Genomic DNA, 16,839 nt, shown 5'->3' with positions numbered 1-16,839 from the left:
CCGCCCACAGCACTCTCTCTACATTAGATTGACCCCTGGAAGCAGCCTGACCCCGCCCACAGCACTCTCTCTACATTAGATTGACCCCTGGAAGCAGCAAGGCCACAAGTTCAAAATTGCATTTTTCACATTAGCCATTTGTTGGCATCATAGGGCATTTGTAGGGCTGGGTATCAAGAACAGATATTATTTTTTCATTTATTCCAAATTGCCTAATTCACCAGAATCGATAAGCGACGGCATTAACAATACCTCTTATGGGCCATTAAAGACCCCCTCCACTCAGCTCTCCCACCTGTAGAACCATTGGTGTTGTATGAAAACATTCTAATATCTATCTTGTCTAGTCGCATGTCATCTGATTCTGCACCAAAGAGCTCACATCAGGGATGGGCAATTTTGATGATAGAGCGGGCCACACAAAAAATGTCCTCGCTACCAGAGAGCCAGATTGTGACCGTGCACTTCCACCAGTAGCCTACTGTAACACACACTGTAACTGTAACATCACCTATTGTAACCCCATCACTCCCAATTATAGTTACTAATTTGATGAAAAGGACAAAATATATACGGTACTGACAATCAAAGTTTATTTTTGTCATAACATTTTTTTCCCAATACTTTATTTTCTTTTTGTTTAACAATACACAAACAGGACAGACGGACAGGCTCAGAAACACAGGAAAAGAAAAGAGAAGGAAAAAAACAATAAATACATATATATTGGACATTCAATATTACAACATGGTGCTACTAGCCACATTTGGGGCCTACTAGCCACATTTGGGGCCTACTGGCCACATTTGGGGCTCTATCGTGGTAAAAGCGCTAATTTATCGTTTGTGCCCGGGCGCAGCGCAAATTAATGGGTCTTCCCAAGTCATCTGCTATTCTCCGTGCCCTGCAAAATTTGCCAAAAAACAAACATGTGAAGGGTTTGCTTATCCCTGTTATTGTATGCGAGCTGTGGTGTTTCCATGCACCAACTCATAAAAACAGTATATGTGAATATGAATGTGGATGTAGAAAACAGTGGGTTTCTCTCTGTGTTGTCTCGCTCGGGCAGATCGACGTCGGGCTGATGGTTGGCAACAGCCAGGTGATCTTCGAGAAGGCAGAGAGCTCCTCCCTCACACTCGTTGGTACGTTCCTTACTTCAACACACACCACGTTTCACCACCTCACCTCACCTGTTCCTTACTTCAACGCACACCACGTTTCACCACCTCACCTCATAGTGTTCCTTACTTCAACACACACCACATTTCACCACCTCACCTCATAGTGGGAATTGTCACATTCCTCCGTCACATTAATGAATGTGGACAATGTAAAGGTCACATTTTGTTGTGTGATTTTGAAAATCTAACGCACAGAAAGTGGGGGTGGAAAAAGTCACGGAGGGACATTTTGAAAGCTGCGGTATTTAAATGCTAAAATTCTATATAAAAGTCAGTCGAAGGCTGACATTGGCTTTCGAGGAAATTTTATACCTTTAATTCAACAATCAATACCCTGCCTTTACCTACTGTATATTCTCCCATCTTTGTTTTCTTACTGTGGATTCTAGCGTTCACCATGTTTTGTTTTGTTTGTTTGTTTGGTTTTGCCAGCCCTTTTCAAAATCTAACATTTCTGCAGGATCTATTCCCTCCACTAGATGGCAGTAAAATGTCACTTTGGTAGAGTTTAAATTCAGCCCAATACAAAACCCTGTCCATAGTACACTCTCCTTTATTCTACATTACAGTAATCTCTTTCACACACATTATGAATCGTCGTCTTGCTTACTCTGTCTGTTAAGACAAAGACCAAGAAGGCAAACTAGAATTATTTTTTTTATTTTTCAAATACTAATTCTGTCTTGACTTTACACATCAAATGTCCTCTTCCTATCTTGAAATATTATTGTATTAGTATTTCTTTAGTATTATCTGTATCAGTATTTTCTTACCATATCCTCATACACATCAGTTTGATACTACTACTGAGCAGAGCTGGGGACTTGAGACTTGGTGACTGGGATGACTTGCGACTTGACTTGACAAAAAATAAATTACTTCAGGCTTGACTTGGACTTGGAAGCTAGACTCTGGACTTGACTTGACTTGAGTTGTGATGACTTGGATGACTTGTTTGTGTCCATCAGATTAAATATAAAATATTAAGATGTTCAACCTTGTTAAGTGTCTGTGTAAAGTTATCCGGTATGCGAGTGTAAGTTGGAAATGACATTCTCCTGATTGGATGACTCATGCTCCTCCTTATGGCATTGTCATGATTGGCTGTCAGTCTCGCTCCTCTCACTGGATGGTTTTGATTTTACAAGGAGAGAAGGCACTTACGTTAGTACTTAGTATAAAGCTATTTGACTTTTGTTTGATTATATTTATTTAACTGAATATCAATAATTATAATACAAACTCAATCATCCTTGTCATACTTTTTGAACAGGTTAGAATTGGCCAATAATATCACTTGTCTTTTTTCTTTATAAAGGAAGGTAAGACTGCAGTACTGTATATTGGGCATAAAAAAGTGACTTGACATAACCTGTGACTTGACTTGACCTGTCTTGACTTGCCCAAAACAAAATGACTTTGGACTTGACTTGCCCTAAGGACTCCACTTGACATAACCTGTGACTTGACTTGACTTGACTTGCCCAAAACAAAATGACTTGGGACTTGACTTGACTTGCCTTAACTAAGGACTCCACTTGACATAACCTGTGACTTGACTTGACTTGTCTTGACTTGCCCAAAACAAAATGACTTTGGACTTGACTTGCCTTAACTAAGGACTCCACTTGACATAACCTGTGACTTGACTTGACTTGTCTTGACTTGCCCAAAACAAAATGACTTTGGACTTGACTTGCCTTAACTAAGGACTCGACTTGACATAACCTGTGACTTGTCTTGACTTGACTTGACTTGCCCAAAACAAAATGACTTGGGACTTGACTTGACTTGCCTTAACTAAGGACTCCACTTGACATAACCTGTGACTTGACTTGACTTGTCTTGACTTGCCCAAAACAAAATGACTTTGGACTTGACTTGCCTTAACTAAGGACTCCACTTGACATAACCTGTGACTTGACTTGACTTGCCCAAAAGAAAATGACTTGGGACTTGACTTGCCTTAACTAAGGACTCGACTTGGCTTTTTTGATGAGAATTGCTGACTAAGCAGTCCTCTATTCACTTTATAGGTAAGGCCAAGACCAAGGAGCAACGGCAGACAATCATCAACCCAGACTGGAACTTTGAGAAGATGGGGATCGGTGGCCTGGACAAGGAGTTATCTGACATTTTCTGCGGAGCCCTCGCTTCCCGAGTCTTCCCTCCTGACATTGTGGAACAGATGGGTGAGAAACCATGGCTGCAACTATGATTATTTTCATTAACGGTTAATCTGCCGGTTATGTTCTCGATTAATTAATTAATTAATCAGTTTACTCATACAGTAGTTTAAAAAAATCAATCAATCACATTTTAGAAGCTGGAATCAGATAAAACATTTTTTTACTCAAAACGATTAATTGATTATGAAAATAGTTGTGGAATCATTGCAGCTCACCATGATGGAGTGAAGTTTTTTCTTTTTTTTTCTTGAGGCATTTCGCCTTTATTTTATATAGGACAGTAGGCAGACAGGAAAGGTGGGGAGAGAGAGAGGGGATGACATGCGGCAAAGGAACACAGGTCAGATTGGAACCCGGGACAGCCGCGCGAAGGGCCGAGCCTTCATGTTATGCGTGCTACCAGAGCCTCTTCTAAACATGAAGTCTGGATCATGTCCGGCTAGCCAGAGCAGGATATGCTCCGATTTTACCTTTCTAGACATGAGGACTGAGTCTGTGTTTAGAAGCAGCTGGAAATGGTCCGTATTCTCTCTGCCAGTGGGCGGGGGGAGGGGTGCGGTAGCATTTATCGATAACAAGAGATGTGATATGGAACAGCTTTAGCGAATCTGTAACCAAACTCCATTCAAAAACATGCCGTTTTAACGGATGATCCATTCCGACCATTCAGGCAATAACGAGGGGTGGCAATGTGCCAAAAATGAGCGCTTGCCTTTGTTACATAAAGCCGCCCAGTCAAAATAGTGGTCGCACCGTTGTCAATCACTGTGGGTGATTTATTTTACAAGTGGCATTCAAGTCATATCTGACTAGTTTTCAATGTATTTCTCCCCACAAAAGTTAGGCTAGGCCTATGTCTCGATATAGGCTGTCAGTCAGTCAGCTCCTCTCATCGACATAACCAAATAGGCTCCTCTAGCTTGGTAACAACACTGGCTGGCTGCCTCACAATACTTGGCTGCATCCAACTCGAGACAACTTTTCAGACTCTCCTGGAGACAATCTTTCTCAGAAGAGACTAACGTTAGCGACAAATCTGGAGACTTTTTCTGACATGGGATTAACATTACCAGCAAGCAGCGCAGCAGTAAGCAGGCAATGACGATAACTGGGTAAGTCCCGCTAGCATCGATGCTAAGTTAGCAAAGTACAGCACGCAGCTGAAGCACATGGCTAATTATTAATATGGATGTTAACGTCCATATTAATTAGCCATGTGCTTGCGCGATGACATCAGTGTATTGGCGATGTCAAAGAGTGGCGATTGACGATCTGACTGAGGTCAAGATCGCGCAACTCTAGTAGTAGGCTATCACATCTCCTTGTTGCATTTTTAAACTGGCAGATAGGGGACAAAGAAACTATTCAACTTTTATTTGTTTACTCACCTAATTTGGCTCTCTTCCAAATAATCCAGCCACGTAACTAACGCTACGTCCATTCATGAAAATAATGATCACTGGGAATTAATGGTTTGTAAAGTGCCACCACCCGCCCACTCAGACATAACAGCTACATGATCCGGAGCATGAGCTGCCAGTGTTAAACAACAGCTGCTTTTCCTATAATGCGGATCCTATACTAGGGGTTGAGATGGTCATGATCCGCACTCGCGGGAGTGCGCATAAGCATATATACGATATAAACGCAGGCATTAATAATCACTTCGGGAGGCTTGCTCCATCAGAATCAGAATCAGAATCACTTTTATTGCCACAGTATGCAAGTTACATACGAGGAATTTGTCTTAGTGTCTGTATGCAGCGTAGCGGTTACATCAATATACAGGGATAAGAAGTAGGAAGATAACTAACGGCAATCGCAAGGTTGCAAGTGCAATCAAATCGAGTCAATATATACAATATGTACATGAGTGGTGAAGTGTTCTGTGGATGATAAATATGAATTTACGTTGGATTTACATGAGATTTACAGACTGAGTTAAATATACGTTAAATAGGCATATCATAAAACATCATTCCACACAATACCAACAACAGGTAATGAATAATATAACATAAGAACATGTTCAGGACTCGACATGACATATTTAACCGACGCGTCGGGGGCTGTCAGGTGAGAGGACAGGAGGATCATTAATTAGCGTAAATGAACCGGCTATTATTAGCGCTGACCGGTGGTACGGGATAATAATGTTGGGAGCGTTTGCCATACTGAATTGACACCCATGCTTCTTTCTTTCTTTCTTTCTTTGTACTTCTGCTATTGTTTTATTGGAGAGGAATTTATTTCAAGCTATATTTTCTATGGAGGAAAGATGAAAAATTACACATAAAAGATGCAGAAGAATTGACAGTTAGAAGGTTGCAACTAGTTTTCTTTAAAAAACAAATTTTAAGTCTCAGGTTATAAACATCTCTTTCCCTGCAAACAAAATGTGTCTATAATGTAACTGAATATTAGTTGATGACATCACCTAACCTACCTTGAAATTGTGCTGTACATTCTGTGGTACAAAAATGTAATATAACAAGAATACAATCTGCTTTGCCAACATAATGGACTCCTGAGCACTACGATCTCAACCCCCCCCCCTCTCTCCTCTCTCACACACATACACATCAATAATAATCAATAATAATAATAATATACTTTTGATTGCTTTTATCTCTAGAAATGATTTAGAAATACATTTTGATCCCGTCTCTTCTCCCCCAGGCTTTGAACACATAACAATACCTTTAAAAAAAAAAAAATGGTTGCCCTCCTTAACGTACAATCTTCCCTTCTCTTTCATCTCTCTTGCCATTTTCTTGTCTTTGCTCTCCTCTATCTTGCCTTGTTCCTGTCCTCCTCTCGTTCCTCTCTGGCAGGCTGTGAGCACGTGAAGGGCATCTTGCTGTTCGGGCCCCCGGGCTGCGGTAAGACTCTGATGGCCCGGCAGATCGGTAAGATGCTGAACGCCAAGATCGTCGACGGCCGTGAGATCCTCGACAAGTACGTGGGCGAGTCTGAGGCCAATATCAGGAAGCTGTTTGCAGACGCCGAGGACGAGCAGAAGAGGGTGAGAGACTCACCTTATCTCTTCTTTCGTTCCTTTGACATTTCTCTCTCTCACCCCCCACCTCACTCAGCACGTTTAAAAGCCCTCCGTCACCCCAATTCAAAGCACAATTATAGATATATATTTTTTACAGGCATTTCACCGCGAGCCCCAGTTAATTTCCCAGCCTGGAACGCAGCACAATAACAGTTGATGTGAAAGCTGGACTAATGCACACAGCAGCCAGACACACTGAGCGCTAAGCTCTGTCCTGTCCTTCTCCTCCCTCCAGCTGGGAGCCAACAGCGGCCTCCACATCATCATCTTTGATCAGTTGGACGACATCTGCATGGGCATCAACCAGCTCCTGTCCAAGATCGACGGAGTGGAGCAGCTCAACAACATCCTGGTGATTGGTGAGTGGCAGTAGAGTGAGTGTTTTCATCAGTCGGGGATGTGGGATCCTGTCCTCACTCAGTGTCCTCACTCAGTGTCCTCACTCAGTGTCCTCACTCAGTGTCCTCACTCAGTGTCCTCATTCACTCAGTGTCCTCATTCACTCAGTGTCCTCACTCAGTGTCCTCACTCAGTGTCCTCACTCTGGATCTCTTGCCAATTCGTCCCTCCCTAACATTTTTAGTCTAGTTTTCACCAGTGAAAATAGGTAGTCGACTAACATTTTTCCTCAGTTTTCGTCTACGAAATCAACACTGCTATGGATGCATGTCTCCACATAGTGGTGCACTCCTCTTCCAAACTCACACACACTTTTCCACAACTACACCATGTATCTGAAACAATGTTTACTTACTGTCAATCTCATCAAAGTTTCTGAAGACCATCTCCATGTGATCTCACTCCATAAAGCTGCATTTCCCAATGAAGGGCTGGGCAAACACCACATACTGATACATATTTCAATTCAAATACATGTCACTCTTTTGTTAGAATGAGTAAATGGGCATTGACACTGTTTTTATATAACCCTTGATCAATTCTCATTAATCTTTTATCTTTTCTTTGTCTGTAGGCTACATACGTGCACTGCCAAGAGTAGTGGCAGCATTATAAACCAGAGAGCAGACTATATCAAAAACATAAACACACAGTGGCGTCTTTCATGCAAGCTAGCAAGTGAAACTGCTGTCTGTCTGACCACAGACTGTAGAAAGAGACGCAGGATAGCCAAGCGAATGTGATTGGATGAACGTTTGACGCTATAGGCCAATCACAGGCAGAGAGGGTGCCTCCAGCCTTCGGCATCATCCGGAAAAAAATATCGCCTCCCACACACTGCAGAGTGAAATTAGAACCTGCTAGCTAGCAAGAGAAAAATGTCACTATCATAAAGTCTAAAGAGGAAAGTTGACAGTGCAATTTTTGTTCAGCAGCTTCTGAACTCCCTTATCAAATCCTTATTCATATTATATCCTATTATTATTATTATTATTATTATATGAATGAATGAATGAAACCTTTATTGCCCCTCAGGGAATTTTCTCTGCACAAGGAGCCCAAAAAGAACATAACAGGCACACATGTAATAATAATTAAAATAATCCAGATGAGAAGTGATAAAAGCATGGATACCTCAAAATTAGACCACGCGTACCCCGTTTGATAAGATTTTTGCTTTCCGATGTTTTATTACAGAAAGTGTATGAAACCCATCACCTAAACAGTCCTACATTCTGTCTTACTTGTGGACTGTCTCCCAGTGTGTCAGAGTGACAGTGATCAGCTGGAGTGGATGGGGAGTGGTTAATGTAAATGAGCAGCTATTGTTCACTCCCCCATTGCTCACTGCCTCAGGTGTGAAAAACTTCTCCAAACTTTGAGGGCCGATTTCTCAGCTTCTTACTTTCCAGAATGTGAACAATCAAATAAGCATATCTCACATATTACAATGTGTGACACATCATTTGAAAGCATACAGTCTGCCATTTCAGAATCTGTAAAAAACTGAAAAATGACCTGGGCCTACTTGTGAGTTAAAACGCCAGCAGCTTGTCCCCCCGTCTTAACTGCACTGAGTAGCACTCCTAATTTTGTTGTATCATGTACAATGACAATAAAAGATTTCAAATTCTAATCACAGCCTATATGTGGGACTGTCAGTCCGATATTGTAAAATGAATAAATAAATAAATGAATAAATACATACATACATACATACATACATACATACATACATACATACATACATACGTACATAAATCTAGCGGTCCAGTTTTGGCCCATGGGCCGCCTGTTGCCGACCTCTCTATCTTACACCGCTCTCTCTCTCTCTCTCTCCCTCTCTCTCTCTCCCCCCCCCTCTCTCTCTCTCTCTCTCCCCCCCCTCTCTCTCTCTCCCTCTCTCTCTCTCTCCCTCTCTCTCTATCTCTCCCCCCCCCCCCCCCCCTCCAGGTATGACCAACAGGCCTGACCTGATAGATGACGCCCTGATGCGGGGCAGGTTCGAGGTCAAGATGGAAATCGGTAAGAAGAATGATCCCTCTCTTCTAGCATGGTATCTTTCCTCAACAGCTCAACTTGACTTTCATAAAAAAGTGAAAATGCCACATCCATAATTAACCCTTAGTTAATGTTTTATTAACTCTAGCCTTAACTATTAACTAACCCTAACCCTCACCCTAACCCATCCATAACTAACCCTTAGTTAATGTTTATTAACTCTAACTATTAACTAACCCTAACCCTCACCCTAACCCATCCATAACTAACCCATAGTTAATGTTTTATTAACTCTAGCCTTAACTATTAACTAACCCTAACCCTCACCCATCCATAACTAACCCTTAGTTAATGTTTATTAACTCTAACTATTAACTAACCCTAACCCTCACCCTAACTCATCCATAGCTAACCCTTAGTTAATGTTTATTAACTCTAACTATTAACTAACCCTAACCCTCACCACTAACCCTTACGAGCTGCTCCTTCACAGGAGTAACCACCTTGAAGCCCATCGAGTCTCTATATAAAAAGGCCCTGAAAATCTTAGATAAGAAACCTACATCTTACCATCATTGCAATATCCTTCTAAAGTACAAGCTCCTCAGCTTTGACAATTATAAAAAATTTAAAATTGCCTGTATGATCTATAAAATCCTTCATGGGCTAGCACCACCTCCCTTAGAAGACTTTATCAAGCGGAGAGCTACCCAGAACATCACGCAAAGCTCGTCGAGAGGCGACTGAGAACTACCTCTGAGACGATCCTCTATCGGACAAAATGTTTTGTCCTACAGAGGTAGCAAACTGTGGAATAGCTTACCAATGTCAGTCAGAGAGAGTAGCAGCATTCACACCTTTAAGGGGCTGTTAAAGTCATGGCTCAGATCAAACCAAAACTGCGACCACATCTAAACCCTTTTGTTTCATGTGTTGTTTTTGTATATGTATATCCCTGAAAGTCCAATGTCTACCTTAGTCAATGTCCCTAATGTCTCCTGTTTTTGCTTTATTTGTATTGCATACCTGAATTGAAAGTCTGTATGTGCCCACCTGAATTGGAAAGTTAAATGCCTCCTTCATGTATATGTTTGTCTCCTCTCCTCTTTAGGGTTAGGTATCGTATCCCTGTCAGTTGTCTTATGTATGCACTAATTTTTCTATTTCTTCTTCTTTTAAACTTTTTAGGCCGGTGCTTGCACTGGCCTATGGAAGCATGTGTGTCCCAATCGCTGCATACACGACTCCTGGCACCCTTTCATCAAGATGGGCTTTTACTTTGAAATTCGTTTTATTTGACGAATGTCCGGGTTCGGACTTCCTGTCTGCCCTGATCTGATCTTGTTCAGCTTGACAGAGTCGCTGACGGCCGCAGATCCTAGTCCGCAGATCATGGTCCGTGCAGAAAAATAGAAATCGGGGCTATCCTGGTTTTCCGGCCAATTGGCCTCGAAATATCGATTCTGTAAAAATATCTAAATTTGTTTACTGTGTACTGTATAAACAGTTCGGTATTGGAAGTTCCCAAAGTTCGGTACCATCACTAACTGGTCGTTGTTGTGCTTTTGAAATGAAGTTGCGGGATTCCTCGTCTAATTAACGTTACACGCGACGCAACAAATAAACAAACACACATTTCCCAGTGTCTCTGCCATCACACTGGACATCAACAGTAACGGGAGACGTCTCCCCTTTCAGCAAATATACATGAATGTTATGCGTAAGGAACATGAACATCTTACCGAGAGGCAGAGAGCTAAGCTAAGTAGCTAACAGCTGAGCTAAGTAGGCTATAACTAGCGTGTTATCTAATAGACGATCTGAAAAGCATGTAAACAGCGGTGAGATTAGTGAGAGTCGGTGAAAGGAGGAGAGACCCGCGAGTGCTTGTGCAGAACTAGTGCATGTTGTGTACAGCAGGTAATGAGCTGCTGTTATGAAGATTAAAGCGATATTCACGGAGTTGAGAGCAGACAAACACTTGCAGCTGCATCATCCTCTCCAGTCTGCCTGATGCACAAGACGCCTTCAGGACCCGTCGGTAAAGCCCGGGCGTGTGGTCTTTGAGTGACATCTGTAATGTGTCCCGAAATAACCTGGGTTACCCTTACTATGTTATCGTGTGTTACTGGACAGACACACTAATAACTTTTCAGTGTGAGCCATCTTACATAGCCTACAGTGTGCTGTGCAGAGTGCTGCAGTTCATATTTTTCTATTCTGTTTTCAATGAGACAGGCAAAGGACCTGTCTCAAACATTGACATCATGACATGACATGGCACACCAAATGGCACGACAAAATCTCAAGGCACACCTATATAGCCTAAGTCTATTGGTGCAAAATAGCCTCTATTACTCTTATCACTCTAAATGCTTTTTTATTTACTAATGTCAAATACAATTTGACAAAATATATTACTCTAGGAATTAATTTGTAACTTTGCAAAATTACTACATCAAAGCAGCAACACACCCACTTTTTGTATAGTTTTAGGCTATATTTGCAATTGCAATAATGCAAAATCCCAAGGCACACCATTTGGGAACCACTGGCCTACATTATGGCGTTGTTCTATCACAGAGAGACATTCAGTTAATATGGTGTTATTCTTCTAACACAGAAACATTCAGTTAATATGGTGGTCTTCTAACACCAGAGAGACACATTTAAAAAGGTGTCCTTCAATCCCACAGTGACTGTTAAGGGTGTTACTAAACCTTGAATTTGTGAATGTGATCAACCTTGTGGACATTCTGTTTCTTATCCATTAGGTGTCGAGTATCGTATCTGTATCGAGTATCGAAGCAGATATTTATGGGTTATCGTATTGTTTAAAAAACTCCATAATATCCTGCATCCCTAAACACAAACAGGGAAAAAAGGTGGAAAATCAGACGATGGCTTATATGTGTTCTGTTGATTGTTAAAATGTGTATGGGTATACATGGGTGACGATCCCATGCACCGGCCGTATGCCAGGTTTAGACCTGGCCTTGTTGTACCTTACCTCTACCTGTCGAGGGACTACGGATGGAAATGAGCTAAGGCTACAATCCGGCACATTTACATGCAAATGTTCATTAATGTTGCACTGTCCCTGAAATAAATAAATAAATAAAAAACCATAAACTATTAAATAATGTATAAATTAATACCTAGTTAACATGAACACCAATGATTACTAGACACATTAGTTAACTGTTAAAGGTTAGTTAGTGCTTATTAAGCATTAACTAACCTTTAATTTAGTGACTCTAATTGTAAAGTGTTACCATTCCCTCTCCTAGTCCTCACCGTCTCCCTTCCTCCATCGCCCTGTCCTGGTCCTCACCACCAGCCCTCCATCTTTCCCTCTGCCCACCTCGCATCTAGGTCTCCCTGATGAAGAGGGGCGTTTGCAGATCCTGAACATCCACACCAAAAAGATGCGAGAGTCCGGCCGGCTTGCGAAGGACGTCAACATCAACGAGCTGGCAGCCGAGACCAAGAACTACAGCGGGGCCGAACTGTCGGGTCTGGTCAAAGCCGCCAAGTCCAACGCCATGAAACAGTACACAACGGTCAGTTGCTCAAAGACACGGCAAAATCATTTGCATGTGTTCCTCTCCTGATGCTGGTGCATGTGTGTGCGTTCCTCTCCAGCCTACATTTGAAGTGGACATGAAGAGAGCACAGGAGTTGACGATCAACCACTCTCACTTCATGGAAGCCCTCAACAATGACATCAAACCAGTATGTACACCTTCTCTGTGGAACCAGTATGTACACCTTCTCTGTGGAGTCTGTCTTTTATTTTTCTATCCAAAGAAATTCTTTCCAAATTCCCCTGCTGTCCCGGTCGTTGCTCCACCCCCTCTGTGGATCTGGGGAGAGTTGTAGACTAAAGGTCTCATTATGCTTTCCGCATCAGCGAGGAACGCGAGTGTCCGCGCGGAAAGGTGACGTCAAATCAGCAGACACGCCCCTCCGCAAGGCTCTGTGCGGACGGTTTTCGACCGGCCGTGCGCACGCCGAATTTTGTAACTACGCGGACGCGGATGCGGACGCGGCTGGGCGGACAAAGTGGAGTTTTCAAGACTCGCGCTCAATTCCGCCTGCAGAAACCCACACAGAGTATAAAAGCTCCACACGTTTCCTCGTCAGGATTCCGTGTCTCTCATTTCCATGCGGCCGGCCAAAGCGTCAAGCATAATCCAGGCTTAACACATGCTTATCTGATACATGTGCTTCTGCTTCTGTTATTCCCCCCCAGTTCCCCCCATCCCCCCCGAACAGGCGCCCCGAGCGATCAGAGGAGGCGCTAGTGCAGCGACCAGGACTCATTCAAGATTCAAGATTAATTTTAATAGCCATAGTGAATAATGATATGTCAAATGAGGAATTTGACTCGCTAGGTTGCTGGGGAACCGTTTGAAACCTAGCTTATGTTCTGTCAGTTATTGTACTAGCAAACAGGAAGTAAGCTGGGAGCAATTTAGAATGTTTATGTTGTCAAATTCAAACTGTCTATAGCAGGAGAGCAAGCAGAAAACAATGTCAAATGATAAATTATAATGTGAAAAGTAAAAGTCCTTTAAAGGAGGACTTACCCCCTAGATATGTATCAGAACAGTGATTTGAAAAAACCTATGGAAAAAACCAAGAAATGACATATGCTCTTGTCTATACTAAACTCTTTGGCTGTGTTCAAGTCAAGATTTTTTTTCGGAAATCGACGCCATTACAGTTTGCCCACCGCCTCAAAAATAATTTATTTGAGAGGGGCAATATCTTTATAAATATCAACAACTAGCCAACGCTGGTGGCATGTATGGAAACAGTGTTGCTCAAAATGGTTTAAAGTTATATCAATTTGGTAATTCAGTGGCGAACTAGAAATTTAATTATTTTTTTCCATGTATGTGTATGTGGGCGTCTGTACCTATCGATAAGAGCAAAGTGACGTGAGGCTCGTTATGGCAGCACACCGCACAATAGGACAAACCCCCCGCTCTGGGGTAACACAATGCGAGATTTCTCCACGTCATTCCCTCGTCTAACTAGCGATAAACCGCGCAATGAAATCCGTTTTTAATTTGCGTTTTGGGTATTAGTATGAAAAAGGTTGGGAATGATTTACTTGCTATGCCATGTCCTTTATGATTATAGTGGCGTTTATTGATAGTATTGTTGTGTTACATATGAGTTGGTAGGAAAATAACAGGCGATTGTAATAAATTAACAGGTCAAGTGACATCATGGGAATAGGCTTGGAGTTGTGAGGAGCTGAAAGGGTACAGGGGGAGTAGTGGAGTAACTATCTTGAAATCCCATAGTCTTTGGTTCACCGTGACGTGTCAAATATCCCATTCATTTGCGGGCAAAAAAAAAAGCAGTGTTCCACCCTTAGAGGGCGCTTATGCCAGTTATGCTGCTGAAGAATGATACAAATGGCAGAATGGCAACAGTTTCGTCACAAATGTGGAAATTTTGACCAGCATTCTTCACACATCACCCCCAAAGTCATATATATTGGTTAAAAGCTGAAAAAAAGTGTTTTGGAGGTAAGTTCTCCTTTAACTCATTGAGTGCCAGCCACTTTTGGAGAACGGACGCTCCCAGTGCCAGAGTTTTCAGAGCGTTTTCAGTGATTTCTCGAGGCCCACAGAATATTGTGTGATATTACTATGTAAACACCGAACACGCACAAAGAACGAGCTGGCTCTGTTGTATCATCAGCAAAAAAAAGTGTATTGATACCATTTTCCGTTCTTTAGTTATGAGCCGGAGAAGATAGGTCGTTTTGAGCAAATACAGGCGTTTCAAATTATTAGCTGAGATATTCCGCCTTTTGTGAAATGAAGCATTTCAAGCACATTCACTGAGTCTGAAGGTAATATTTTCTGATGTAGTGACGTGGTGTAGTTGTGTGATGCCCTGCGTGCCCCACCCCCCTCCCCCCCCCTCAGCTGCAAACTCCTCCCCACACTAAACACACAGCCTAACACACACCCACTCTATTTTCTCCGTTTTTGTGCGGCGGCTCCCAGCGCGACACGGAAGAGCCAAACCGGACCGCTGAATGGTTTGGCGTCGGGTGCTGCTTTTCTGGCGGCTAATCGTGTGGAGAAACTATACAGACAGACAGACAGAGACAGAGGGGCTCAGTTGTGGGAGCGGATTGACTGCTATTCGCAGCCAACGTCAGCTCCAGACAGAGCAATCTATATGGCTCTGGCTGCAGCATGCATCGGTTTCTCTTTGATCACGGCTTTTTCCTGCTGTTTTCCGGACCTTTCTATAATCTGGAGAGCACTGTCGCCACCTAATGAGTCCGTAAAATAGGTTATACACCTTCAATAGCTCCCATATTTGTACAGGAGATGCCTGAGGCTTTGATCTACGTCCCACCGTCAAAAAACGCATTTGACGTCGATCGACGTCCTTGGCACTCTACGTCACTATTTACTTTGACGTCGATCGACGTCCTTGGCACTCAATGAGTTAAAGACGGCCTGAACCCGTGTAGAGTGAGGCTCGGATACGTATCTGACTGAAAACAAATCTTGTCTGAGATGACAGAGAGTTGAGAGGCGGGCCATAGCGTTCGATGATTTGATTTGACAATTCTGGGGACTGGATTTGCCGTTGGCCAATCCTGGCGTGTTCTGCCCCCAAATCGAGTGGAATTCAGCGTGTTGCGGCGCTACGCGAATGGGATCCGCAGAGAAGCAGGCAGCCAGCTGCTTCCCTGTGGAGCGTAGCGGAGAATCCGATGCATGAGTGCTGCCTGCCCGCCTGGAATCTCCGAGGGGCCGGGGTAAGACCCGCGTACGTTAACGTTATCCTGGAATGCGAGTTTAACGAGCCGTGTTTTCCTGCTATTTAAAGAGTGCAAAGGTGTAAATCCCGTTGGGTGACTTGTAAGGTATCTTCCAACTGGTTTACAGTTATAGATAAATCTGATTTTTCTGATTAGTCCATGATGCATTTTTGAAACATTTAGCAGAAATCTTTTGACACTGGTGTTTTCATGCGTTTTGTTTTTTGTTTCTGTCCAGGTGAGTTGGGGGCACAGCCTGTCCAGCCCGCATTGACCCCTGACCTCCCAGTGGTCCAGCCCTCCAGCCAATCACAGACTGAGAAGGACGCCTACAGCTAAACCCACCCCGCCCTCAGACCAATCACATTGGCGTCCCATCCTGATGACATCACGCTGTGTTCCCTGACTTCCAGATTCCTCGAGAGGAAACTGAAGTTCTGTTGATTGTTTCTGTTTCTGTTTAATCAATCAATAAAATGCATCCCACTCAATCTGCTGCCTGCCATCTGTTTGACTGAAGAAGAAAAGTCTGACGTTAAACTCAGAGTAAAAAATGAATAAAAAGCTTGCACACTGCAAGGGCTCCTAGTTTGTGTTTTTTATTTCAAACACCCAAAAAAGTGACGTTTCGAGCAAAGCTCTTGATCAGACTGGCAAAGGACTGTGAGACGCCATCTTAAATACATACAGGTCAGGTCATGATACAATTAATTCCAATGCAATCAAGCAAGATGGGTTACAGCTGTGGTTACATGGTCAGGTGAATACTTTGAAGTACTGGTTGGAAACAATATGTATGAAAACAACTAGAGACCATAGATGATGACAAATCTTAAAGTTGTTCTTTGAATAGATCAAATTTGGTATAAACTACCATGTATCAAATGGGTGACGTGTGACCATGTGTGATCAAGAGTAAGAATACATATGAAAATCAGTAACATTATCAAAATGTGATAAACAAAAGTAAGAATTAAAGTTAAAATTAAAGACCCTCACTAGGGTGTCCCAGACCCCACAGTCAGGCTGAAAGGCCGTCATCAAGGGTGGGACTAAGCTATAGAGGCGCCTCCAAGTGTCTCATGGGTGCATTACAATAAAACAAAGCCTGAGGCCACCAGTTTAGAGATACCTATAGGAGTATACATAATTATGTAGATCAAGACCAACAGTTTAGATATATCAAGTAGTATGCAACAA

General features: G+C 42.6%; 1 protein-coding gene across 1 annotated transcript in view; it reads left to right on the top strand.

Annotated features, from left to right (window-relative positions):
• The window catches only part of LOC310794221 (vesicle-fusing ATPase-like), a gene marked incomplete at its 5' end in the record, with an annotated part of 21,399 nt that extends 5,427 nt beyond the window's left edge, over positions 1-15,972 (top strand). The window contains 8 exons of the mRNA XM_083656172.1: positions 1,070-1,145; positions 3,221-3,376; positions 6,208-6,398; positions 6,670-6,793; positions 8,787-8,858; positions 12,210-12,397; positions 12,480-12,569; positions 15,878-15,972. Coding sequence (XP_083512298.1) covers positions 1,070-1,145; positions 3,221-3,376; positions 6,208-6,398; positions 6,670-6,793; positions 8,787-8,858; positions 12,210-12,397; positions 12,480-12,569; positions 15,878-15,913 — 933 coding nt within the window. The 3' untranslated portion in view covers positions 15,914-15,972. The remainder of the gene's footprint in view (positions 1-1,069; positions 1,146-3,220; positions 3,377-6,207; positions 6,399-6,669; positions 6,794-8,786; positions 8,859-12,209; positions 12,398-12,479; positions 12,570-15,877) is intronic.
• Between the last annotated feature and the right edge of the window lie 867 nt (positions 15,973-16,839).

Source organism: Poromitra crassiceps, assembly GCF_964638095.1.
Source record: "Poromitra crassiceps genome assembly, chromosome: 19".
Taxonomy (NCBI): Eukaryota; Metazoa; Chordata; class Actinopteri; order Beryciformes; family Melamphaidae; genus Poromitra; species Poromitra crassiceps.
This window is presented reverse-complemented; position numbering and strand designations above follow the sequence as displayed.